Source organism: Entelurus aequoreus, linkage group LG23, assembly GCF_033978785.1.
Source record: "Entelurus aequoreus isolate RoL-2023_Sb linkage group LG23, RoL_Eaeq_v1.1, whole genome shotgun sequence".
In the NCBI taxonomy this organism is placed as follows: domain Eukaryota; kingdom Metazoa; phylum Chordata; class Actinopteri; order Syngnathiformes; family Syngnathidae; genus Entelurus; species Entelurus aequoreus.
The window spans coordinates 29,362,487-29,389,558 of NC_084753.1; the positions used below are offsets into that span (position 1 = coordinate 29,362,487).

Below are 27,072 nucleotides of genomic sequence, written 5' to 3' on the forward strand. Positions count from 1 at the left end.
CACTAAATTAAAGTGCACTTTTTGTACAAAACGCCACTACAATAGTTTAAAACAAATAAAGTGCACTTTTGTGCATGATGTCACTAAGATGACATATCAAAAAACACTAAATTAAAGTGCACTTTTTGTACAAAACGCCACTACAATAGTTTAAAACAAATAAAGTGCACTTTTGTGCATGATGTCACTAAGATGACATATCAAAAAACACAAAATTAAAGTGCACTTTTTGTACAGAACGCCACTACAATAGTTTAAAACAAATAAAGTGCACTTTTGTGCATGATGTCACTAAGATGACATATAAAAAAAACACTAAATTAAAGTGCACTTTTTGTACAGAACGCCACTACAATAGTTTAAAACAAATAAAGTGCACTTTTGTGCATGATGTCACTAAGATGACATATCAAAAAACACTAAATTAAAGTGCACTTTTTGTACAGAACGCCACTACAATAGTTTAAAACAAATAAAGTGCACTTTTGTGCATGATGTCACTAAGATGACATATAAAAAAACACTAAATTAAAGTGCACTTTTTGTACAAAACGCCACTACAATAGTTTAAAACAAATAAAGTGCACTTTTGTGCATGATGTCACTAAGATGACATATCAAAACAACACTAAATTAAAGTGCACTTTTTGTACAGAACGCCACTACAATAGTTTAACAAATAAAGTGCACTTTTGTGCATAATGTCACTAAGATGACATATCAAAAAACACTAAATTAAAGTGCACTTTTTGTACAGAACGCCACTACAATAGTTTAAAACAAATAAAGTGCACTTTTGTGCAAGATGTCACTAAGATGACATATCAAAAAACACTAAATTGAAGTGCACTTTTTGTACAAAACGCCACTACAATAGTTTAAAACAAATAAAGTGCACTTTTGTGCATGATGTCACTAAGATGACATATCAAAACAACACTAAATTAAAGTGCACTTTTTGTACAGAACGCCACTACAATAGTTTAAAACAAATAAAGTGCACTTTTGTGCATGATGTCACTAAGATGACATATCAAAAAACACTAAATTAAAGTGCACTTTTTGTACAAAACGCCACTACAATAGTTTAAAACAAATAAAGTGCACTTTTGTGCATGATGTCACTAAGATGACATATCAAAACAACACTAAATTAAAGTGCACTTTTTGTACAGAACGCCACTACAATAGTTTAAAACAAATAAAGTGCACTTTTGTGCATGATGTCACTAAGATGACATATCAAAACAACACTAAATTAAAGTGCACTTTTTGTACAGAACGTCACTACAATAGTTTAAAACAAATAAAGTGCACTTTTGTGCATGATGTCACTAAGATGACATATCAAAACAACACTAAATTAAAGTGCACTTTTTGTACAAAACGCCACTACAATAGTTTAAAACAAATAAAGTGCACTTTTGTGCATGCTGTCACTAAGATGACATATCAAAACAACACTAAATTAAAGTGCACTTTTTGTACAAAACACCACTACAATAGTTTAAAACAAATAAAGTGCACTTTTGTGCATGATGTCACTAAGATGACATATCAAAACAACACTAAATTAAAGTGCACTTTTTGTACAGAACGCCACTACAATAGTTTAAAACAAATAAAGTGCACTTTTGTGCATGATGTCACTAAGATGACATATCAAAACAACACTAAATTAAAGTGCACTTTTTGTACAGAACGTCACTACAATAGTTTAAAACAAATAAAGTGCACTTTTGTGCATGATGTCACTAAGATGACATATCAAAACAACACTAAATTAAAGTGCACTTTTTGTACAGAACGCCACTACAATAGTTTAAAACAAATAAAGTGCACTTTTGTGCATGATGTCACTAAGATGACATATCAAAACAACACTAAATTAAAGTGCACTTTTTGTACAGAACGCCACTACAATAGTTTAAAACAAATAAAGTGCACTTTTGTGCATGATGTCACTAAGATGACATATCAAAAAACACAAAATTAAAGTGTACTTTTTGTACAGAACGCCACTACAATAGTTTAAAACAAATAAAGTGCACTTTTGTGCATGATGTCACTAAGATGACATATAAAAAAAAACACAAAATTAAAGTGCACTTTTTGTACAGAACGCCACTACAATAGTTTAAAACAAATAAAGTGCACTTTTGTGCATGATGTCACTAAGATGACATATCAAAAAACACTAAATTAAAGTGCACTTTTTGTACAAAACGCCACTACAATAGTTTAAAACAAATAAAGTGCACTTTTGTGCATGATGTCACTAAGATGACATATCAAAAAACACAAAATTAAAGTGTACTTTTTGTACAGAACGCCACTATAATAGTTTAAAACAAATAAAGTGCACTTTTGTGCATGATGTCACTAAGATGACATATCAAAAAAAACACAAAATTAAAGTGCACTTTTTGTACAGAACGCCACTACAATAGTTTAAAACAAATAAAGTGCACTTTTGTGCATGATGTCACTAAGATGACATATCAAAAAAACACTAAATTAAAGTGCACTTTTTGTACAGAACGCCACTACAATAGTTTAAAACAAATAAAGTGCACTTTTGTGCATGATGTCACTAAGATGACATATCAAAAAACACTAAATTAAAGTGCACTTTTTGTACAAAACGCCACTACAATAGTTTAAAACAAATAAAGTGCACTTTTGTGCATGATGTCACTAAGATGACATATCAAAACAACACTAAATTAAAGTGCACTTTTTGTACAGAACGCCACTACAATAGTTTAAAACAAATAAAGTGCACTTTTGTGCATAATGTCACTAAGATGACATATCAAAAAACACTAAATTAAAGTGCACTTTTTGTACAGAACGCCACTACAATAGTTTAAAACAAATAAAGTGCACTTTTGTGCAAGATGTCACTAAGATGACATATCAAAAAACACTAAATTAAAGTGCACTTTTTGTACAAAACGCCACTACAATAGTTTAAAACAAATAAAGTGCACTTTTGTGCATGATGTCACTAAGATGACATATCAAAACAACACTAAATTAAAGTGCACTTTTTGTACAGAACGCCACTACAATAGTTTAAAACAAATAAAGTGCACTTTTGTGCATGATGTCACACAAGATATTTCAATAAGTGTCAAATAAAAATGAGCTGCATAATAAGAAATCAAATAGTGTATGTCCTTCGCTATGTGGTAGGTTCCTGCGGACGTTATCTCCTTCTGTTGTTGACTATTTGTTTCATACGGTGTTGATGTGGAAATGGTGTTGATGTGCAGGTTGCTTCGGCATTTTGTTGGGTGTGGCACCAGCCGGAGATGTTGACATGCGGAGTTTCAAGCACTCCTCATTCTCTAGCGCAGGGGTGGGCAATTAATTTTTACCAGGGGCCGCATGAGCAACCCGAGCACTGCTGGAGGGCCACATCGACAATATTTCAATTAAATTTTGCTCAATATTATTTTTGATATATACCGTAAGATAAATAATAATAATGATGATAATAATAATAATAATAATAATAATTAATAATAATAATACTTTCATTTAACCTAACTTAACTTTATACCAAAAGCACTGCTTTGGAAATCATTTGTACCCCTTTCAGAGATCACATTTAGTTCCCCTTAAACATCCTCATGTTGCACAATGAAATGTAAGCATAGGATGAAGTGTGCATTCCTGTAACTTTCTCTAGTAACAGCATTCCATGATTAATATCAATAAATTAACATTAATAATAAATGACAGTAAAATAAGCACACGTATGACTGAGGAGTCATAGTGTAACTTTGTGTGGTGTTTGAGTTGTCCGACTTTTTGTGTGGCCATAAACGCACCAGTGGTTTAGTGCTATGCGTGTTGGTGACAGATGACAAGTTGGTTTTGGCCTGGTTTGTACGGCAGAAAATGACTAGTTTTTCGAGATAGAAGTGTGAAAACTCATGTTTTTGGTGTGGTTATGGCCGAATATAAACAGTTTTGCTCAATAAAGTGTTTAATATAATTCCTGGCCTCGAAGCATCTCGATAGACATTACAATAATTGAACGGTGTTCAATTGAATGGTGTTGACGAACACCGTTAGGGCCGCTTGTTGTCACTGTCACTCAAAGTTGCATTGCAAAATTACACAGAATAAATGTGTTTATTTTGTTTAGAATTCAGGTGGGATTGATTTGGTGCGCGGCATATATTTGCTGCGCGCAGAGGACGCTTGAGCAGTGCGCAATTGCGCAGACGCGCACCTTAGAGGGAACGTTGCTTGGCAGTCCATGTCTTGTTGAAAACACGCCATTCGTCATCAACTTTTCTCTTTTTAGCGTCTCGGGTGTAAACCGTGCATCATTTGTCGCTGTGCACCTTTACTCACAGGTTACACCCGGACATACGCCCATAAATAACACTTTTCAAAATAAAAGCAGCACAGTTGTATTGCGCGCACGACGTAGATGTTTTTTAAACTTTATTTTGTAATTTGTGATGGCAGCTGTTCACATTCACTCACAATCACGCACACGCATACGTCCACACGGAAGTAATACAAATAACGCTTTTCAAAACAAAAGCAGCACCGTTGTATTGCACACTCGACATAGATACTTTTTAAAATTTATTTTAGAATTTATGAGTGGCCTCACGCGGGCCGGACAGGACGCACAAAGGGCTCTAGCCGGTGACTTTTTAAATGATGCAACGCTTTTACTTGACATATTACGGTTGTCTGTTCAACATCTTGCCGCTTGAAGCCAAACCACCGCCAGACGATGGACCCCCTGCTGTTTTTCTTGGGAATTAATTCTTCCTCCATTTGTTACCAGATTCGCACCTTCTTTCTCGTATTACCACTCGCACCGCTCCACTAGCATCACAGCTAATGTTACCCATTCCGCTACCTCTCTGCTCCGTGAGGCCGTATGACAGTATGTGACGTATGTAAGAAGGTGCGCTTGTTTCATGTCTCTGTGCGAAGGAGAGACACGAATATCACGATATAGTCATTTTCTATATCGCACAGAGACAAACCCGCGATATATCGAGTATATTTGATATATCGCCCAGTCCTACTGTGAAGTGAAAACCATTTCAGGTGTCCACCTCTTTAAGCTCATGGAGAGAATGCCAAGAGTGTGCAAAACAGTAATCAGAGCAAAGGGTGGCTATTTTGAAGAAACTAGAATATAAAACATGTTTTCAGTTATTTCACCTTTTTTTGTTAAGTACATAACTCCACATGTTCATAGTTTTGATGCCTTCAGTGACAATCTACAATGTAAATAGACATGAAAATGAGAAGGTGTGTCCAAACTTTTAGCCTGTACTATATATAATGTCATATTGATCACACGATCTAGGGCAGGGGTGTCCAAACTTTTTCCACTGAGGGCCGCACATTGAAAAATCAAAGCAATTTTGATATTTTTTTATTTTAAAAACCAATACAATATATGTATAAAAAATATACATTTAGGCCTCCACTCAGGCTTGATCCCGGGGACCCCAAAGGGTTTTGTTAAAAAAGATATAAAAAAAATGTGTCAATATTCAGTATTATTATTTGTTTTATTTTATCAAGTTTTAAATCCATAGATCAACATTAGGTCTATCTGTCAATATAATGTTTTTAAAGATTTAAATTGTATGCTGTTTTTGTCAAAGAAAACCCTGTTTTTTTATGGAAAAAACACAAAATATGCAATATTTTCACCCAATAACATTTTTAAGTGGAATAGTTGAGATTATATAATAATTGGAGCCTTAAAAAGGTCAATAACTCATAACACCGTTGATTTTAATTCATTATTATTTTTTGAGCGATGACACTTAAAAACAAATCACACAAAAATTATTGGGGAACCAAAAGGGTCCTACTCATTAAAGTGTTAAAAAATAAATTATAATTTTTTTTTACTGTTTACTTTTAACTAGGGATGATGTTTGATAAGAAATTATGGAGTTCGAGTCTATTATCTAATCCTCTTATCGAACCGATTCCTTATCGATTCTCTTATCGAGTCCAGATAAGTTGTTGTATATGGAAAAAAAACACACAATATTTGGTTTAACAAAAGCTCACTTTTATTATATAAGAAAACAATTTAATCTAAAAAATAAATAAATATTGACTGTTAACCCCCCTAAAAAAAAAAAAAAAAAAAAAAAAAAATATTGACTGTTGTTACCCAAAGTATATTTAGTGGGATTTTTCAGAAAAACAAATAAGGTAAAACAAAAACAACCTGTCTCTGTGATCACTATAGGTGTATAAATAATAATATAGTGTTAAATAAAATCAGTCCGTTGGGCACAAAACTGAAAATAATACAGCTCTCCAAAAAGTGCACTTCTGCTGCTATTTGACATAACTGTTTGTTATGATGCTTTGACATTTTTGCACTTTATTTCTTTATTGAAAGAAAATTCTATGAATAGAAAAGTTGTTTGCAAATGTGGTTACAATGCTAAAAAATAAAAAGTTAAAGCTAAAAAAAGAAATACACTTTATTGAGTTAACATTATTTCTTTATAGGAGGAAAGATGTTATGAGCTAGGGAATATAACAACTACACTACCCAGCATGCAACGGGAGTGACGAGCATGCGCGGTAGCCCCAAAAAGTGTTGTTGCATGTTGCCACGCTGTGAAAGTAAATGTCAAGAACTCAGCCAACACGCATCGTCTGCATTATTTATAATTAAACAGACAACACATCTACAGTGTGATTGTGTTTTGTTTACAAGGAAAGAAAAACAAAAGTTAAAAGGGCGATATGTTGTATATATGTATGTGCTGCGTTTGCTTTAAGAACGTTGTGACAGCTGCCGTAAAGGAGGTGCGTTGCTAGCCTGGTTGCTATGTTTCTGGTTGGTCGTAAAAGTGTTCGTCATGTGTTTGTACCCTGCTCAAATCTCTCAGTAAAGTTATTCGATGGATTATAGCTTTTGTTTTGAACTTTATTACACCTTGGAGCGCTTTTTCCCGTCCATTGTTTTCCTGCTTTCCCTATCTGCGCCTAATGACTGAGCTACGTGACGTCATTTCTTGTGATGTCACGCGGAGCATTTCTGGTCGGGACGGGATTCGAATAAAGAATCAACTCTTTTCCTTTACTATAGTGGTCTCGATAACGGGTACCGGTTCTCAAAAAGGGATTCGAGTCCGAGGACTCGGTTCTTTTCTTATCAAACAACCGGGAAAACCGGTTTCGAGTATCATCCCTAGGCTTGACCCCAAAGGGTTTTGTTAAAAAAAAATATAAAAAATGTGTCATTATTCAGTATTATTATTTGTATTATTATTCAAGATTTAAATCCACAGATCAACATTAGGTCTATCTGTCAATATAACGTTTTTAAATATTTAAATTGTATGCTCTATTTGTCAAAGAAAACCCTGTTTTTTTATGGAAAAAACACAAAATATGCAATATTTTCACCCAATAACATTTTTAAGTGGAATATTTGAGATTATATAATAATTGGAGCCTTAAAAAGGTCAATAACTCATAACACCGTTGATTTTATTCATTATTATTTTTTGAGCGATGACACTTAAAAACAAATAACACAAAAATGATTGGGGAACCAAAAGGGTCCTACTCATTAAAGTGTTAAATAATAAATTATACATTTTTTTTACTGTTTACTTTTAACACAATAATCTCGAGTTCAACTTCAGATCTCTCCGTCAATTATAAGTTGTGTTGTTGTTTTTGTTTTTTGTTTGTTCGTTTTAGGCCCTTCTTTAAAAAAAAAAAAAAAGACAGCTCAATTTTTTATATGGCAAACACAAAATATGCAACATTTTCCCCAAAAAATATCTCAAAGTGCAATATTGAATGTGACGTAATTGGAGCCTTGAATAGGTCAATAATTCATAATAACATTGATTTTCATTCTTTTTTCTTTTTTTTTAAAGAAAGAAACAGCCTGCATGGCAGCTTTGTGTTATTAGAGTAAACATTGCAACATTTTCTTGTTACATTTCACCTGTTTGCTCTTTTATACCACTTTTTATGTTTTTAATTTTTTTAATCGTATTTTAAAATGGGCCGTGGGGCCGTTAAAAAATGACCTGCGGCCCGCAAATGGCCCCCTGATCTAGGGGAAACCCTGTGATGATACTTAAGATACTAAGAAAAGCAGTTTCAATAACACACCTGATGATAAATCGAGGTCTACTGGAATCCACCATTTGAGAAAACAAGGGTTCGGGATTCGTAAAAAAATTGTTTTCACTTTGAGCCGATAATGAAATGAAGCCCTACCTTTAAATCCACCACAGCCTCTGTGTGTTTATCCACAGGTGAGTCAGAAGGGCCAAAGGTTAAAATCCCATCCCGGGCAATCTTCACTTGTTTCTTGTACGCGTAGTAGAACTCAACACACTGAGCCACGGTCTTGGTCTGCACCTGGAATTGAAGATGTCAAAAATCCCTTTCAAAATGTGACCATTGATATTACTTCCTACAAACATATAGTCTGCTATCACATGCCAAACAATAATCAATTCCTGGACTATATCTTTCAAACTTTCACACAGAGAGACCCTGCAAGATTTCCTGATTATGAGCCATGACGGAAGATCCCAAAAAAGGACTATCAATAAACAACTTTAATTTGTTTTTTTAATCTCTAACTTAAAGGACTGTTTACTTATCTGCTAATCTAAGTTACTACATTCAGGGAGGGCAGAATAATGCATATAAAAAACCAGGGGTGTATAAAGTGCAGCCTGTGTTACATTGTAGTAATAAAATAAGCAGCAACAATTGAAAAATACAGCAAAACAATAGACGGTCATCCCTCTTTTATGGCTGTTAATTAGTTCCGGACATGACCGCGATAAATAACATTTCCGCAAAGTAGGAATCATTAATTATACGACCTTCTAAATACGTATTTCAACATTACGAGAGACCTCGAGACATGAAAAAACCAGCCTTTATTCACTTTTACACTCTAATAATACAATAGAGCAGGAGTCACCAACGCAGTGCCCGCGGGCACCAGGTCGCCCGTAAGGACCAGATGAGTCGCCCGCTGGCCTGTTCTAAAAATAGCTCAAATAGCAGCACTTACCAGTGAGCTGCCTCTATTTTTTAAATTGTATTTATTTACTAGTGTGACTGTCGTGCGGGTTCTCAGGACCACCCAGGGAAGACATTGTCTGAGATGGTTTAGACTTCTTTATTATTTCAATCGCAGAGTCTTTTGCGTGCTTTTCAGCAGCTGCCTTTTTTCTCACATGAGCACACGAATGGTTTCCTCCCGCCCGCCGTCTGCTTTTCAGCAGCACGTCGCCGTCGTTTGCGTGGCAGCAGAGGATGGTTTCCTCCCGTCCGCCGTCTTTCTCCGTCTCCTCCCTTGATGTTCACGTCTCTCACCCTTTTATACGGTCCGAGAGGGTGATTGCACTGTCCACAGCTGCGTGCTCCACGCACCTTATGCTGATTGCGGCGTCGCTCCCAGCGCGCCCCGCCTTGCCGCTCGCTCGTCCACGCCTCCTCGCCGCCATCTTGGTCGGTCCGCCGGCCCCGCCTCCCCACAACTAGCAAGCTGGTCTCGCTTTGCTCGACATTTTTAATTCCAAGAGAGACAAAACTCAAATAGAATTTGAAAATCCAAGAAAATATTTTAAAGACTTGGTCTTCACTTGTTTAAATAAATTCATTTATTTTTTTACTTTGCTTCTTATAACTTTCAGAAAGACAATTTTAGAGAAAAAATACAACCTTAAAAATTATTTTAGGATTTTTAAACACATATACCTTTTTACCTTTTCAATTCCTTCCTCTTCTTTCCTGAGAATTTAAATCAATGTTCAAGTATTTTTATTTTTTTTATTGTAAAGAATAATAAATACATTTTAATTTAATTCTTCATTTTAGCTTCTGTTTTTTCGACGAAGAATATTTGTGAAATATTTCTTCAAACTTATTATGATTAAAATTCAAAAAAAATATTCTGGCAAATCTAGAAAATCTGTAGAATCAAATTTAAATCTTATTTCAAAGTCTTTTGAATTTATTCTAAAATTTTTGTTCTGGAAAATCTAGAAGAAATAATGATTTGTGTTTGTTAGAAATATAGCTTGGTCCAATTTGTTATATATTCTAACAAAGTGCAGATTGGATTTTAACCTATTTAAAACATGTCATCAAAATTCTAAAATTAATCTTAATCAGGAAAAATTCCTAATGATGTTCCATAAATTATTTTTTTGTTTTGTTTTTGTTTTACATGAGTTATTATTAGTACAAACATGGTGCAAAGTAATTCATGATTTGTTAAAAAAATGTTAGTGGCTAGCTAGTTAAAGTTAAAGTGCCAATGATTGTCACACACACAAAATGGGATATTGTGATTTCACAAGACTGTCTTAGAAGTGATCATTTGAAAATGTTCAATTTGAAAAATGTGCACTTAGAGAAAATATAAAAATAAAGTGTTGCATATTGATATTTATCTGTTTCTATATATATTTAATGTGAGAAATCATTAAGATGATCAGTGTTTCCACAAAGATAAATATCATTAATTATTAATAATAACATAGAGTTAAAGGTAAATTGAGCAAATTGGCTATTTCTGGCAATTTATTTAAAGGCCTACTGAAATGATTTTTTTTTATTTAAACGGGAATAGCAGATCCATTCTATGTGTCATACTTGATCATTTTGCGATATTGCCATATTTTTGCTGAAAGGATTTAGTAGAGAAAATCGACGATAAAGTTCGCAACTTTTGCTCGCTGATAAAAAAAAGCCTTGCCTGTACCGGAAGTAGCGTGACGTCACAGGAGCTAGTATTCCTCACAATTCCCCATTGTTTACAAGGGAGCGAGAGAGATTCGGACCGAGAAAGTGACGATTACCCCATTAATTTGAGCGAGGATGAAAGATTCGTAGATGAGGAACGTTACAGTGAAGGACTAGAGAGGCAGTGATGGACGTATCTTTTTTCGCTCTGACCGTAACTTAGGTACAAGCTGGCTCATTGGATTCCACACTCTCTCCTTTTTCTATTGTAAATCACAGATTTGTATTTTAAACCACCTCAGATACTATGTCCTCTTGAAAATGAGAGTCGAGCACGCGAAATGGACATTTAAAGTGACTTTTATCTCCAAGACAATACATCGGTGACACACTTAGCTACTGAGCTAACGTGCTAGCATCGTTCTCAAATGAAGATAGAAACAAAATAAATAAACCCCTGACTGGAAGGATAGACAGAAGAGCAAAAATACTATTAAACCATGTACATGTAACTACACGGTTAAAAATGCTCAGCCTGGTAAGGCTTAACAATGCTGTTGCTAACGACACTAAGGCTAATTTAGCAACTTAGCAACCGGAACTCACAGAACTATATACTCTCTCCTTTTTCTATTGTGTATCACGGATTTGTATTTTAAACCACCTCGGATACTATATCCTCTTGAAAATGAGAGTCGAGCACGCGAAATGGACATTTAAAGTGACTTTTATCTCCACGACAATACATCGGTGACACACTTAGCTACTGAGCTAACGTGCTAGCATCGTTCTCAAATGAAGATAGAAACAAAATAAATAAACCCCTGACTGGAAGGATAGACAGAAGAGCAAAAATACTATTAAACCATGTACATGTAACTACACGGTTAAAAATTCTCAGCCTGGTAAGGCTTAACAATGCTGTTGCTAACGACGCTAAGGCGAATTTAGCAACTTAGCAGCCGGAACTCACAGAACTATGATAAAACATTAGCGCTCCACCTACGCCAGCCAGCCCTCATCTTCCCATCAACAGCCGTGCTCACCTGCGTTCCAGCGATCAACGGCGCGACGAAGGACTTCATCCGTGGGTTTGGCGGCAAGCATCAGCTAGGCGTCTTCTATCAGGGTAAGTAGTCCTTGTTGTGTTGCTGTAAGTATTGTACTTAGCCGCTAAGACACCGATCGATCCCACCTACAACGTTCTTCTTTGCAGCCTCCATTGTTCATTAAACAAATTGCAAAAGATTCACCAACACAGATGTCCAGAATACTGTGGAATTTTGTCGAAGAAAACAGAGCTTTGTGTATTGTGTCCAATAGGGCCCAAACACTTCCGTGCATTTTATGACGTCACGCGCATAAATCATATCCAAAGGAGATTTTCAACCGGAAGTGTGGCGGGAATTTTAAAATTGCACTTTATAAGTTAACCCGGCCGTATTGGCATGTGTTTCAATGTTAAGATTTCATCATTGATATATAAACTATCAGACTGCGTGGTCGGTAGTAGTGGCTTTCAGTAGGCCTTTAAGTGTGTATCAAACTGGTAGCCCTTCGCATTAATCAGTACCCAAGAAGTAGCTCTTGGTTTCAAAAAGGTTGGTGACCCCTGCAATGGAGTAATGCTTCCTCTGTCTGAGCCAATTACTGGCCATGATACTAAACAGCATCAAATGGTTTAGTCTCATCTAGTGGCCTATAGTATATATATTTGTAGTGTATTTAGCCATGTTTTGGCTTAAAACAGCTTAATTCAGGATCAAAACTTGTATAGCAAGCTTTAATTTATAACTAATTTTTTTTAATCTTTAAATCCTTGATGTGGTGAAGCTGCAATATTGAAGCACAACGTGGCAAGGGACTGTAAACATATGTTGATACTAACAACACAGATTTGTCTATAAATGCATACCTTTTTTTTATTTTTTTAGCCTTTTTAAAAATAACACATGCATCATAGCCCAGTGTTTTTCAACCTTTTTTGAGCCAAGGCACATTTTCTGCGTTGAAAATATCCAGAGGCACACCACCAGCAGACATCGTTAAAAAACTAAACTTAGTTGACAGTAAAAAGTTGCAATTGTTGGATATGACTTTAAAGCATAACCAAGCATGCATCAATATAGCTCTTGTCTCAAAGTAGGTGTACTGTCACCACCAGTCACATCACGTCCTGACTTATTTGGACTTTTTGGCTGTTTTCCTGTGTGTAGTGTTTTACTTCTTGTCTTGCGCTCCTATTTTGGTGGCTTTTTCTCTTTTTTGGTATTTTCCTGTAGCGGTCTCATGTCTTCCTTTTGAGCGATATTTCCCGCATCTACTTTGTTTTAGCAATCAAGACTATTTCAGTTGTTTTTGGCCTTCTTTGTGGGGACATTGTTGATTGTCATGTCATGTTCGGATGTACATTGTCTTTGCTCCACAGTAAGTCTTTGCTGTCGTCCAGCATTCTGTTTTTGTTTACTTTGCAGCCAGTTCAGTTTTAGTTTCGTTCTGCATAGCCTTCCCTAAGCTTCAATGCCTTTTCTTAAGGGCACTCACCTTTTGTTTATTTTTGGTTTAAGCTTTTGATACCTTTTTACCTGCACACTGCCTCCTGCTGTTTCTGACCTCTACAAAGCAATTAGCTACCGGCTGTGGAAGAGTATTACACGGTTACTCTGCCAAGCTCTAGACTGCACCGACACTCAACAACAACACATCATTTGCAGACTATAATTACTGGTTTGCAAAAAATATTTTTAACCCAAATAGGTGAAATTAGATCATCTCCCACGGCACACCAGACTGTATCTCACAGCACACTAGTGTGCTGCGGCACAGTGGTTGAAAAACACTGTCATTGCCAATTACGTATACAGTATGACAACGTTAAAGTGACACTGCCACACAACCATACCGCCACAAATTGATTGGCAAACTGCGAAAACATTATTTCTCATTTGTGTATGCTTTTGGTGCAGAGAAGACCCCCGTTTTGAAAGCGAAAGTAAAGCCGTGGGTAAATAAAAACAGAATACTATGATTTGCAAATCCTTTTCAACTTATATTCAATTGAATTAGACTGCAAAGACAATATATTTAACGTTCGAACTGGTAATTGTTGTTCATTTTTGCAAATATTAGCTCATTTGGAACTTGATGTCTGCGGCGTGTTTTAAAAAAGCTGGCACAAGTGGCAAAAAAGACTGAGGAAGTTGAGGAATACTCATCAAACACTTATTTGGAACATCCCACAGGTAAACAGGCTAATTGGGAACAGGTGGGTGCCATGATTGGGTATGAAAGCAGCTTCCATGAAATGCTCAGTCATTCACAAACAAGGATGGGGCGAGGGTCACCACTTTGTCAACAAATGCGTGAGCAAATTGTTGAACAGTTTAAGAACAACATTTCTCAATGAGCTATTGCAAGGAATTTAGGGATTTCACCATCTACGCTCCGTAATATCATCAAACGGTTCAGAGGATCTGGAGAAATCACTGCACGTAAGCGACAATGCTCATGACTTTCGGTCCCTCAGGCGGTACTACATCAAAAAGCGACATAAGTGTGTAAAGGATATCACCACATGGGCTCAGGAACACTTCAGAAAACCACTGTCAGTAACTACAGTTTGTCGCTACATCTGTAAGTGCAAGTTAAAACTCTACTATGCAAAGCCAAAGCCATTTATCAACAACACCCAGAAACGCTGCCGGCTTCGCTGGGCCCGAGCTCATCTAAGATGGACTGATGCAAAGTGGAAAAGTGTTCTGTGGTCTGACGAGACAACATTTCAAATTGTTTTTGGAAACTGTGGACGTCGTGTCTGTATGCTTTTGGTGCAGAGAAGAACCCCGTTTCGAAAGTGAAAGTAAAGCTGGCAATGAGACTTATCCGTGGGGAAAAAGTGTGCCATCAATCAAATGAGAAGCCATTTGGTTGCCGTGGGAACGATCAGAGTCGTGTATAAAGTATGGCCAACTGTATTTCTATCAGCAAAAAATTAGCTTTTTTGCTGATATCCGATATTGTCCAACTCTTAATTACCAATTCCGATATCAACCGATACCGATATATACAGTCGTGGAATTAACACATTATTATGCCTAATTTTGTTGTGATGCCCCGCTGGATGCATTAAACAATGTAACAAGGTTTTCCAAAATAAATCAACTCAAGTTATGGAAAAAAATGCCAACATGGCACTGCCATATTTATTATTGAAGTCACAAAGTGCATTATTTTTTTTAACATGCCTCAAAACAGCAGCTTGGAATTTGGGACATGCTCTCCCTGAGAGAGCATGAGGAGGTTGAGGTGGGCGGGGTTGGGGAGGCGGGGGGTGTATATTGTAGTGTCCCGGAAGAGTTAGTGCTGCAAGGGGTTCTGGGTATTTGTTCTGTTGTGTTTATGTTGTGTTACGGTGCGGATGTTCTCCCAAAATGTGTTAGTCATTCTTCTTTGGCGTGGGTTCACAATGTGGCGCATATTTGTAACAGTGTTAAAGTTGTTTATACCGTCACCCTCAGTGTGACCTGTATGGCTGTTGACCAAGTATGCCTTGCATTCACTTGTGTGTGTGAAAAGCCGTAGATATTATGTGACTGGGCCGGCACGCAAAGGCAGTGCCGTTAAGGCAGGGGTGTCCAAACTTTTTCCACTGAGGGCCGCACACGGAAAATTTAAGCATGCGGGGGCCATTTTGATATTTTTCATTTTCAAACCTTAACAAAATATATGGATTTTTTTTTTTAACCTTTAGGGCTCCCGGGTACCATAAAGGGTCTCAGTCATTAAAATGTAAAAAATAAGTCAAATTATTATTATTTTTTATTTAACGCTTACAGTAAATCTCTATATCAACCTCAGGTTGATATAAAGTTTAAAAAAAAAAGGTTTTCTGTCAAAAACAACATTGTTTTTTATAGTAAAACAGAAATATGCAGTATTTAGTAATTAGAGCCTTAAAAGATCAATAATGGAGGACACCATTGATTTTAATTCTTTAATATTTTTGAGTAATCACAGTGAAAAGTTAAATAAAATCCTACTAAATATATTTGGGATCCAAAAGGTCCCCCACTCATAAAGTGATAATTTTTTATTAGTTTTTTTTTACTTTTAACACTTAAATTACGAGATCAACTTCAGATATGACTGTCCATTTTACGTTTGAACTATTATTTTGTTTGTTTTATGCTCTTTTGTCAAATAAAACTTTGATGTTTTTATATGGCAACCACACAATATGCAATATTTTTTCCACATAAAACATTTTAAAGTGATATTTTTTAAGTAATAATTCATTAAAACATAGATTTTTAAGTCTTTTTTTTTTTTTTTAGCAATGGCAAAAAAAAAGAAAAAGAAAGACAAAAGAACAAAAACAGCCTACATGGCAGCTTTGTGTCAACATTGCAACTTTTTCTTGTTAGATTTCACCTCATTACACTTTTTTTAAATGTTTTTTTACATTTTTGCAATATTATCAATTTTGCAATTTTTGCAGAATGTGTGGCGGGCTGTTAAACAATTAGCTGCGGGTTGCAAATGGCCCCCGGGCCGCACTTTGGACACCCCTGCTTTAAGGTTTATTGGCGCTCTGAACTTCTCCCTACGTCCGTGTGCACAGCTGCGTTTTATAAAGTCATAAATTGTACTTTTTGAAACCGATACCGATAATTTCCGATATTACATTTTAAAGCATTTATCGGCCGATAAGATCGGCAGTCCGATATTATCGGACATCTCTAATTATTATTATTATTATTATTGAATTAAGCATACTTTTGTGCCCAAAGGATACATGTGTTGTTCCTTTTTACCACATATAATGCACCATTTCTCAAGTTCCTAAAAAATATATGTCACTGTTTACTAGTGCAGGTAAAAAAGTTATGTATGGACATTTTAAAGGCCTACTGAAAGCCACTACTACCGACCACGCAGTCTGATAGTTTATATATCAATGATGAAATCTTAACATTGCAACACATGCCAATACGGCCGGGTTAACTTATAAAGTGCAATTTTAAATTTCCCGGGAAACTTCCGGTTGAAAACGTCTATGTATGATGACGTATGCGCGTGACGTCAATGGTTGAAGCGGAATTATTCGGACACCATTGAATCCAATACAAAAAGCTCTGTTTTCATCGCCAAATTCCACAGTATTCTGGACATCTGTGTTGGTGAATCTTTTGCAATTTGTTTAATGAACAATGGAGACTGCAAAGAAGAAAGCTGTAAGTGGGATCGGTGTATTAGCAGCCGGCTGCAGCAACACAACCAGGAGGACTTTGAGGATAGCAGATGCGCTATCCGACGCTAGCCGCCGACCGCATCGATGATCGGGTGAAGTCCTTCGTCGCTCCGTCGATCGGTGGAACGCAGGTGAACACGGGTGTTGATGAGCAGATGAGGGCTGGCGTAGGTGGAGCGCTAATGTTTTTATCATAGCTCTGACGAGGTCCCATAGCTAAGTTAGCTTCAATGGCGTCGTTAGCAACAGCATTGCTAGGCTTCGCCAGGCGGCACAGCATTAACCGTGTGGTTACAGGTCCAGAGTTTGGTAGTATTGTTGATCTTCTGTCTATCCTTCCAGTCAGGGTCTTATTTCTTTTGTTTCTATCTGCATTTAAGCACGATGCTATCACGTTAGCTCCGTAGCTAAAGTGCTTCACCGATGTATTGTCGTGGAGATAAAAGTCACTGTGAATGTCCATTTCGCGTTCTCGACTCTCATTTTCAAGAGGATATAGTATCCGAGGTGGTTTAAAATACAAATCCGTGATCCACAATAGAAAAAGGAGAAAGTGTGGAATCCAATGAGCCAGCTTGTACCTAAGTTACGGTCAGAGCAAAAAAAGATACGTCCTGCACTGCACTCTAGTCCTTCACTCTCACGTTCCTCATCCACGAATCTTTCATCCTGGCTCAAATTAATGGGGTAATCGTCGCTTTCTCGGTCCGAATCTCTCTCGCTGCTGGTGTAAACAATGGGGAAATGTGAGGAGTCCTTCAACCTGTGACGTCACGCTACTTCCGGTACAGGCAAGGCTTTTTTTTTATCAGCGACCAAATGTTGCGAACTTTATCGTCGATGTTCTCTACTAAATCCTTTCAGCAAAAATATGGCAATATCGCGAAATGATCAAGTATGACACATAGAATGGATCTGCTATCCCCGTTTAAATAAGAAAATTTCATTTCAGTAGGCCTTTAAAATTTTAATTGTATTCACAGTTTTTCTTATGGACCGTATTTTCCGGACTATAAGGCGCACTTAAAATCCTTTTTTTCCCCGCTCTGTACTTCTCCCTACGTCCGTACAGCGGCGTTTTAAAAAGTCATACATTTTACTTTTTGAAACCGATACCGATAATTTCCGATATCACATTTTAAAGCAATTATCGATATTATCAGACATCTCTAGTTTCCTACATGGCGCCCTGTAGTCACGTGAGGGGCTTTTAACCAATCATTGAGGAGATTGTCTGGCCACACTCTCTCTGATTGGTCGAAAGCCCCTCACGCAACACTGCTATTATTATCAAGGGGCCAACTGACGCCCAGTAGCCTATCACGGTTTTACAATTCCTTGTCCAAAGCACACGGGGCGACCTTTACCACACCCATCAATCAATGTGAGGAGACCAGAGCGTGAGAGGAAAAAAAGCGTACCAGTTTTTGCACCAAGAAGAAGTCCTTCCTGTAGGCGGAGATCCCTTTATTGAAGTAGTGCTTCTCTTCTGCACTCCAACTGTCGGAGCCTGCCGGGAAACAAAAAGGAGGAAGCGTGGGCCCCACGACAACGTGGTGTGGTCAAGGCCGTCCCAACAGAAGACGGGCTCAACTTACCCGAGTAGTGATAACCTGCCAGGTGATGGCCTTTGGGGAAGATTGGCTTTTGAAGCAGCAAACGTCTGAGTGTCTCCTGAAAGGCATCAAAAAATACATTTTCGTGAAATAGTTTGATAATGTAGGCCTCCAATTATTTATAATGTACAGCAGTAGTCCCAAACCACCGGGGCGCGCAAGAAATTAAAAATTTTTATTTTTTTATTTTTATTTTTTTAAATTAAATCAACATAAAAAACACAATATATACATTATATGTCAATATAGATCAATACAGTCTGCAGGGATACAGTCCGTAAGCACACATGATTGTATTTCTTTATGAAAAAAAAAATAATAATAAATATATATATATATATATACGTACTCCATGTAATCGCAAATTATGCTAACTTAAATATTGTCTAATTATGCAAAAATATATTATCAAACAATCAAACCATTTTTTTAATATTAATAAATACTAATAATAATGATTTCAAAGCAAGTTATCCATCAAATTGTGCAATGTAAAAGCAGCAATAGAATTCATGGTAAAATTGTGAACTGTCTATCTGTGTTGGCCCTGCGATGAGGTGGCGACTTGTCCAGGGTGTACCCCGCCTTCCGCCCGATTGTAGCTGAGATAGGCTCCAGCGCCCCCCGCGACCCCAAAGGGAATAAGCGGTAAAAAAGGGATGGATGAATTGTGAACTTTACTTTGGTTTTTACAGTATTTTCTCTAAATGAAAAAAACTGAACTTTTATTTACAGTAATAAACTGATGCCGTTTTGGCATTTACACCAAAAATAATACAATAAAATAATACACCAAAAAATCTGCAGTTGTTGATTTGTAAAAAAAAAACCAAAAAAAAAACCTGGCAGCTCAGGTGTCGAAATTGTACTGTAAAATTGCAGTTTTTATTTACAGGGAAAAAAAAGCAAATTTTACAATAAAATTCTGGCAAATGAGCTGCCTTTTTTACCGTTAAAAACAGCAGTACTGTTTTTCCATTTACAGTAATATACATGACATTTTGAGGTGAAATTATTGCAATATTACCATATTTGTTTTACATTTTAGTTAAAAAAAATCTACGAATAAAATGCAGTGTTTCCCACATATTCATTTATTTGTGGCGGCCCGCCACAAATAAAACAAATTTTAAAAAAATAATAATAATGTTTTTATTTTTTTATTCTTATTTTTTTTGTCCTGTCCAGCTTCTCAGGCAAATCATATAGTTGATGTAGATGCCCATATAGGCTGTTCAGATTTACTTTACAAAAGAGAAGTGTAGGATACTTCTCTTGTTGCTTTATTTGTATTTGACCACTACTGTTTTCTGTTTATTTGTTACTGACTGTGGCAGGACACCTCTGCCTCTGTTTCACTTTATGTTGCTGGTAAATAATATGGTTGTAGTAGTAGGCTAAAGTTAAATTATTTAGTATGCACTAATTAAAGGGGCAGAGCTTTAAGAGACATTTTAGCTTTTATATTTTATAAGATATATTTTTTGTAAGAACCACAATTAATAAATATATTTCAGTGAATAACTTATTGTTCAAATCTGTATATAAATATGTACATAAAGTGTTGTAATTATATTGTAAAATTGATGGATGGATGGATGGACGTTTAAAACAAAACTTATTATTAATTAGTAAGTATACATTTTTTTAGCCTTTTTAGAGAAAATCATATCATTGTAGTAAATTATGCAAATTACTCGATGATGTCATGGTGACCACGCCCATAGCCACGCCCCCACCGCCACAGGTATCTCGGCAGTTTATGGGAAACACTGTACAATGTAAATAGTCGTGAAAATAAAGAAAACTCAATTGTTTTGGCCTGTACCGTATCTCACTCTCAGTAACCGTGACTTAATACACTTTGCTTCAAAAATGCATGTGTCATCAATAATCCAAACTAAACTAATAGATATTGCGGTAAAAAAACAGCATTAGTTCAGTATTCAAATGTGGTGGTAATCAAATCAGGACTCCATGCAGACTTGCCAAAGCAAAACCTATGACAAATATTATGTATATATTATATTAATATGTCACTGCTGTTGTGTCCTTGGGCAAGACTCCCAGTGCCACCCACATTGGTGTAACTTAGATATTGGGTTTCACAATGTAAAGCGCTTTGAGTCACTAGAGAAAAGCGCTATATAAATATAATTCACTTCACTATTACAGACAATACATTGGAGGCAGCCACCAAAGTTGACATACTTCACACAAAAGTCATCATTTCTTTGTAATTGTTGGTTCAAAGCTAATGAGGATTTGGGCAAACTCGGGGACATTTGTATTTTTGGTCGTTCTGTGTATTTTTTTTACGTTTATCGCGCCGTCAAAAGCGCGTTTGACAGCCTGCTGGTTTTGATTGATTGATTGATTGAAACTTTTATTAGTAGATTGCACAGTACAGTACATATTCCGTACAAGTGACCACTAAATGGTAACACCCCAATAAGTTTTTCAACTTGTTTAAGTCGGGGTCCACGTTAATCAATTCATGGTTAGCTACAAGAGGAGGTAATCTTGTCTTGTTGGCGTTTGTCTCAGAGCAGTCGTCCATTAAAATCGTATGTACCCACTCAATTGGCCCATTTTCTTGTTCATTCGTGAATAGCCTCGCCGTGGTAACACGAAATGTTGCCAACTTAAAGTACCGCCGTAGGCACCAGTGAGACCCTTCCGATGCTATAACATATGTGGGGTTCCGTTGGCCTATCCGTCTCGTATTAATTTTGATTGATTGATTGAAAGTTTTGTTAGTAGATTGCACAGTACAGTACATATTCCGTACAATTGACCACTAAATGGTAACACCCCAATAAGTTTTTCAACTTGTTTAAGTCGGGGTCCACGTTAATCAATTCATGGTTAGCTCCAAGAGGAGGTAATCTTGTCTTGTTGGCGTTTGTCTCAGAGCAGTCGTCCATTAAAAGGGTATGTACCCACTCAATTGGCCCATTTTCTTGTTTATTTGTGAATAGCGTTGCCATGGTAACACGAAATGTTGCCAACTTAAAGTACCGCCGTAGGCGCCAGTGAGACCCTTCCGATGCTATAACATATGTGGGGGTCCGTTGGCCTATCCGTCTCGTATTAATTTTGATTGATTGATTGATAGTTTTGTTAGTAGATTGCACAGTACAGTACATATTCCGTACAATTGACCACTAAATGGTAACACCCCAATAAGTTGTTCAACTTGTTTAAGTCGGGGTCACTAAACACTGCATGAATATAGGGCAAAATTGCCCCAAAATGATACTTTGACGAAGTAAAAGCATGTTTTAGTGTAAGGAGGGATAGGAATTGATAAGATTTTTCCGATTCCGATAAAATCAATATTAGCCAGAGTGGATCAGTGTTTGTAACCGCACTGCAAAAAGTCAGTGTTCAAAAACAAAAAAATACAAAAATTAGGGGTATTTTATTTGAACTAAGCAAAATTATCTGCCAATAGAACAAGAACATTCGGCTGGTCAAGACTTTCCAAAACAAGTAAAATTAGCTAACCTCAATGAACCCCAAAATACCTTAAAATAAGTATATTCTCACTAATAACAAGTGCACTTTTCTTGGTAGAAAAAAAAAGAGACCTTTTTGCTCAATATGTTGAAAAATATTCTTAAATGAAGTAAATGCTAGTGCCATTATCTTGACATAATGATATGTGTTTGGCATTACATTTCTTGAAACCAGCAAACTTGTACTAAAAACTAATTTATTGTTCTTAATGGAAAGGCAACAAGGCAACCGCTTGTTACTCTCGGTGTTACTACTCTATGGTCTAAAAATGCATTTTTCCATGGATAACATGACATCATCGCGCCAAGTGCGTGCTCTTTCAGTCAATTAGTGCGCAGCCCGGCCTTCTTTTATTGTAATTTTGAAGAATTTACCTGAATGTGCATGAACTATTTGTGTTCAAAATTGTTTGAAATGTCACATGTTAAATGTTTAAATATGAACTGTCAGTTTACTGTACTGTGCCAACTAGAGATGTCCGATAATATCGGACTGCCGATATTATCGGCCGATAAATGCTTTAAAATGTAATATCGGAAATTATCGGTATCTGTTTCAAAAAGTAAAATGTATGACTTTTTAAAATGCCGCTGTGTACACGGACGTGGGGAGAAGTACAGAGCGCCAATAAACCTTAAAGGCACTGCCTTTGCATGCCGGCACAATCACATAATATCCACGGCTTTTCACACACACAAGTGAATGCAAGGCATACTTGGTCAACAGCCATACAGGTCACACTGAGGGTGGCCGTATAAACATCTTTAACACTGTTACAAATATGCGCCACACTGTGAACCCACACCAAACAACAATGACAAACACATTTCGGGAGAACATCCGCACCGTAACACAACATAAACACAACAGAACAAATACCCAGAACCCCTTGCAGCACTAACTCTTCCGGGACGCTACAATATACACCCCCCGCTACCCCACCCCCACCTCAACCTCCTCATGCTCTCTCAGTGAGAGCATGTCCCAAATTCCAAGCTGCTGTTTTGAGGCATGTTAAAAAAAATAACGCACTTTGTGACTTCAATAATAAATATGGCAGTGCCATGTTGGCACTTTTTCCCATAACTTGAGTTGATTTATTTTGGAAAACCTTGTTACATTGTTTAACGCATCCAGCGGGGCATCACAACAAAATTAGGCATAATAATGTGTTAATTCCACGACTGTATATATCGGTATCGGTAATTAAGAGTTGGACAACATCGGAATATCAGATATCGGCAAAATTACTAATTACAGACAATACATTGGAGGCAGCCACCAAAGTTGACATACTTCACACAAAAGTCATCATTTCTTTGTAATTGTTGGTCCAAAGCTAATGAGGATTTGGGCAAATTTGGGGTAATTTGTATTTTAGGTCGTTCTGTGTATTTTTTTTCGTCAAAAGCGTGTTTGACAGCCTGCTGGTCACTAAACACTGCATGAATATAGGGCAAACTTGCCCCAAAATTATTGTAGTTTCCTAATGAAGCCTTAGCTTGACGCTCCTCTACTTTCTCCTGCTCCCACTTGCAGCGGCAACAACAAACAAATCTCCAGACGCTCCTCTTCGTTTTGTGTCGTTTACTTGTCAACTTAATCATTCAAAAAAGTAAAACAATAACGATGTGGGAACAAATGAATGGCAAAATAAAGCGAATTTCTTACATTAAGAAAGAGTTAGAAAAAGTAAGAGTAAGGTGGCTCGATTCCTCTATACCTGACTGCCATTACCCATAATACATTGTGTCCGAACCATATTACCACACAGATCCTTCCGCCATATATGCAATTTAACAGTTACGTAATCTTCACTGTATTAAAGCAGTATAAAATAGTACGTCATCAAATTATTCAGACAAATGAAATAATTACAAATAAAGTAACCTTATAATTATTCTAAGCATGCAATATATACATTTTCGTATTATTTAAATAAAGTAAATAGTCCCCTTTTGGCTGAAAAAAACATAATGCACCTTCCATAAAATGTAAATGAACTTAAAGGCCTACTGAAAGCCACTACTACCGACCACGCAGTCTGATAGTTTATATATCAATGATGAAATCTTAACATTGCAACACATGCCAATACGGCCGGGTTAACTTATAAAGTGCAATTTTAAATTTCCCGCTAAACTTCCGGTTGAAAACGTCTATGTATGATGACGTATGCGTGTGACGTCAATAGTTAAACAGAAGTATTCGGACACCATTGAATCCTATACAAAAAGCTCTGTTTTCATCTCAAAATTCCACAGTATTCTGGACATCTGTGTTGGTGAATCTTTTGCAATTTGTTTAATGAACAATGAAGACTGCAAAGAAGAAAGCTGTAGGTGGGGTTGGTGTATTAGCGGCTGGCTGCAGCAACACAACCAGGAGGACTTTGACTTGGATAGCAGACGCCCTATCCGACGCTAGCCGCCGACCGCATCGATGATCGGGTGAAGTCCTTCGTCGCTCCGTCGATCGCTGGAACGCAGGTGAGCACGGGTGTTGATGAGCAGATGAGGGCTGGTGTAGTTGGAGAGCTAATGTTTTTATCATAGCTCTGTGAGGTCCCGTAGCTAAGTTAGCTTCAATGGCGTCGTTAGCAACAGCATTGTTAAGCTTCACCAGGCTGGAAAGCATTAACCGTGTAGTTACAGGTCCATGGTTTAATAGTATTGTTGATTTTCTGTCTATCCTTCCAGTCAGGGGTTTATTTCTTTTGTTTCTATCTGCAGTTAAGCCCGATGCTATCACGTTAGCTCCGTAGCTGAAGTGCTTCGCCGATGTATTGTCGTGGAGAGAAAAGTCACTGTGAATGTCCATTTCGCGTTCTTGACTCTCATTTTCAAGAGGATATAGTATCCGAGGTGGTTTAAAATACAAATCCGTGATCCACAATAGAAAAAGGAGAAAGTGTGGAATCCAATGAGCCAGCTTGTACCTAATTTACGGTCAGAGCGAAAAAAGATACGTCCTGCACTGCACTCTAGTCCTTCACTCATCCACAAATCTTTCATCCTCGCTCAAATTAATGGGGTAATCGTCGCTTACTCGGTCTGAATCGCTCTCGCTGCTGGTGTAAACAATGGGGAAATGTGAGGAGCCCTTCAACCTGCGACGTCACGCTACTTCCGGTACAGGCAAGGCTTTTTTTTTTATCAGCGACCAAAACTTTATCGTCGATGTTCTCTACTAAATCCTTTCAGCAAAAATATGGCAATATCGCGAAATGATCAAGTATGACACATAGAATGGATCTGCTATCCCCGTTTAAATAAGAACATTTCATTTCAGTAGGCCTTTAAACAGCATTTAGGCTCCTACAAGGATACTTTGACGAAATAAAAGCATGTTTTAGTGTAAGGAGGGATGGGAATTGATACGATTTTTCCGATTCCGATAAAATCAATATTTGCCGGAGTGGATCTGTGTTCGTGATCATCGTTGAAAGATAGATAGTACTTTATTGATTCCTTCAGGAGAGTTCCCTCAGGAAAAGGCACTAACCGCCAATTGCGATCACGTCATTTTTCAAGAAAATGTTCTGATACTGATGGGTAGCTGATCCCTGGTTTCCCACAGCCCGCACGGATGTACTCACAAGCACATTTCCTCCACTTTCATGTAAACAATGCAAAGCCAGCTCCTGGTTGGTTCCTCCGCCATTGATCACACTGGAACACGCCATTTTCATCAGATTCTCCACTAGGAAGACAACATGCGGAGGATTAGCAGGCAGATACGACTACATAAAAAAAAATTATTTTTAAATGCTACCAACCGCTGTCCGGTTCTGGGTGTTGAAGCCGTGTGTCATTTAAAGGGAGCCAAACCAGGTCAGCCTGGTGCTGGTCCGACTGGGCCGAGTGCTGTTGCACCAACTCGGGAATTTCCGCCTGGTGCTGCTGCCCGATGTTGATGCGGCTGGACACGCAGACGAGCAGCAGGTTAGACGCTGAACATACGTTGTGAACATACCCACCCCAACACCAGTGAAGTTGGCACGTTGTGTAAATGGTAAATAAAAACAGAATACAATGATTTGCTAATCCTTTTCAACTTATATTCAATTGAATAGACTGCAAAGACAAGATATTTAACGTTCCAACTGGGAAACTTTGTTAATTTTTGCAAATATTAGCTCTTTTGGAATTTGATGCCTGTGACATGTTTTAAGAAAGCTGGCACAAGTGGCAAAAAAGACTGAGAAAGTCTCATCAAACACTTGTTTGGAACATCCCACAGGTGAACAGGCAAATTGGGAACAGGTGGGTGCCATGATTGGGTATGAAAGCAGCTTCCATGAAATGCTCAGTCATTCACAAACAAGGATGGGGAGAGGGTCACCACTTTGTCAACAAATGTGAGAGGAAATTGTTTACGAACAACATTTCTCAACCAGCTATTGCAAGGAATTTAGGGATTTCACCATCGACGGTCTGTAATATCATCAAAAGGTTGAGAGAATCTGGAGAAATCACTGCACGTAAGCGATGATATTACGGACCTTCGATCCTTTAGGCGGTACTGCATCAAAAAGCGACATCAGTGTGTAAAGGATATCACCACATGGGCTCAGGAACACTTCAGAAAACCACTGTCAGTAACTACAGTTGGTCGCTACATCTGTAAATGCAAGTTAAAACTCTCCTAGGCAAACCGAAGCCATTTATCAACAACACCCAGAAATGCCGCCGGCTTCGCTTGTCCCAAGCTCATCTAAAATGGACTGATGCAAAGTGGAAAAGTGTTCTACGGTCTGACGAGTCCACATTTCAAATTGTTTTTGGAAACTGTGGACGTCGTGTCCTCCGTATCAAAGAGGAAAAGAACCATCCGGACAGTTCTAGGCACAAAGTGTAAAAGCCAGCATCTGTGATGGTATGGGGGTGTATTAGTGCCCAAGACATGGGTAACTTACACATCTGT

General features: G+C 37.3%; 2 protein-coding genes across 3 annotated transcripts in view; one reads left to right on the forward strand and one right to left on the reverse strand.

The window, feature by feature from the left end:
• ttbk2b (tau tubulin kinase 2b) overlaps nt 1-27,072 on the forward strand; it is a 174,314-nt gene that overhangs the window by 72,012 nt on the left and 75,230 nt on the right. The window lies entirely within an intron of this gene.
• Nucleotides 1-27,072, reverse strand: part of LOC133640377 (mitotic deacetylase-associated SANT domain protein-like) — a 63,060-nt gene that overhangs the window by 15,287 nt on the left and 20,701 nt on the right. For both annotated transcript variants that reach the window (XM_062033766.1, XM_062033765.1), the window contains 5 exons: nt 25,925-26,067; nt 25,745-25,848; nt 18,607-18,682; nt 18,430-18,518; nt 8,266-8,409 (listed from right to left, as the gene is read on the reverse strand). In XM_062033766.1, the coding sequence (XP_061889750.1) occupies nt 8,266-8,409; nt 18,430-18,518; nt 18,607-18,682; nt 25,745-25,848; nt 25,925-26,067 (556 nt within the window). The remainder of the gene's footprint in view (nt 1-8,265; nt 8,410-18,429; nt 18,519-18,606; nt 18,683-25,744; nt 25,849-25,924; nt 26,068-27,072) is intronic.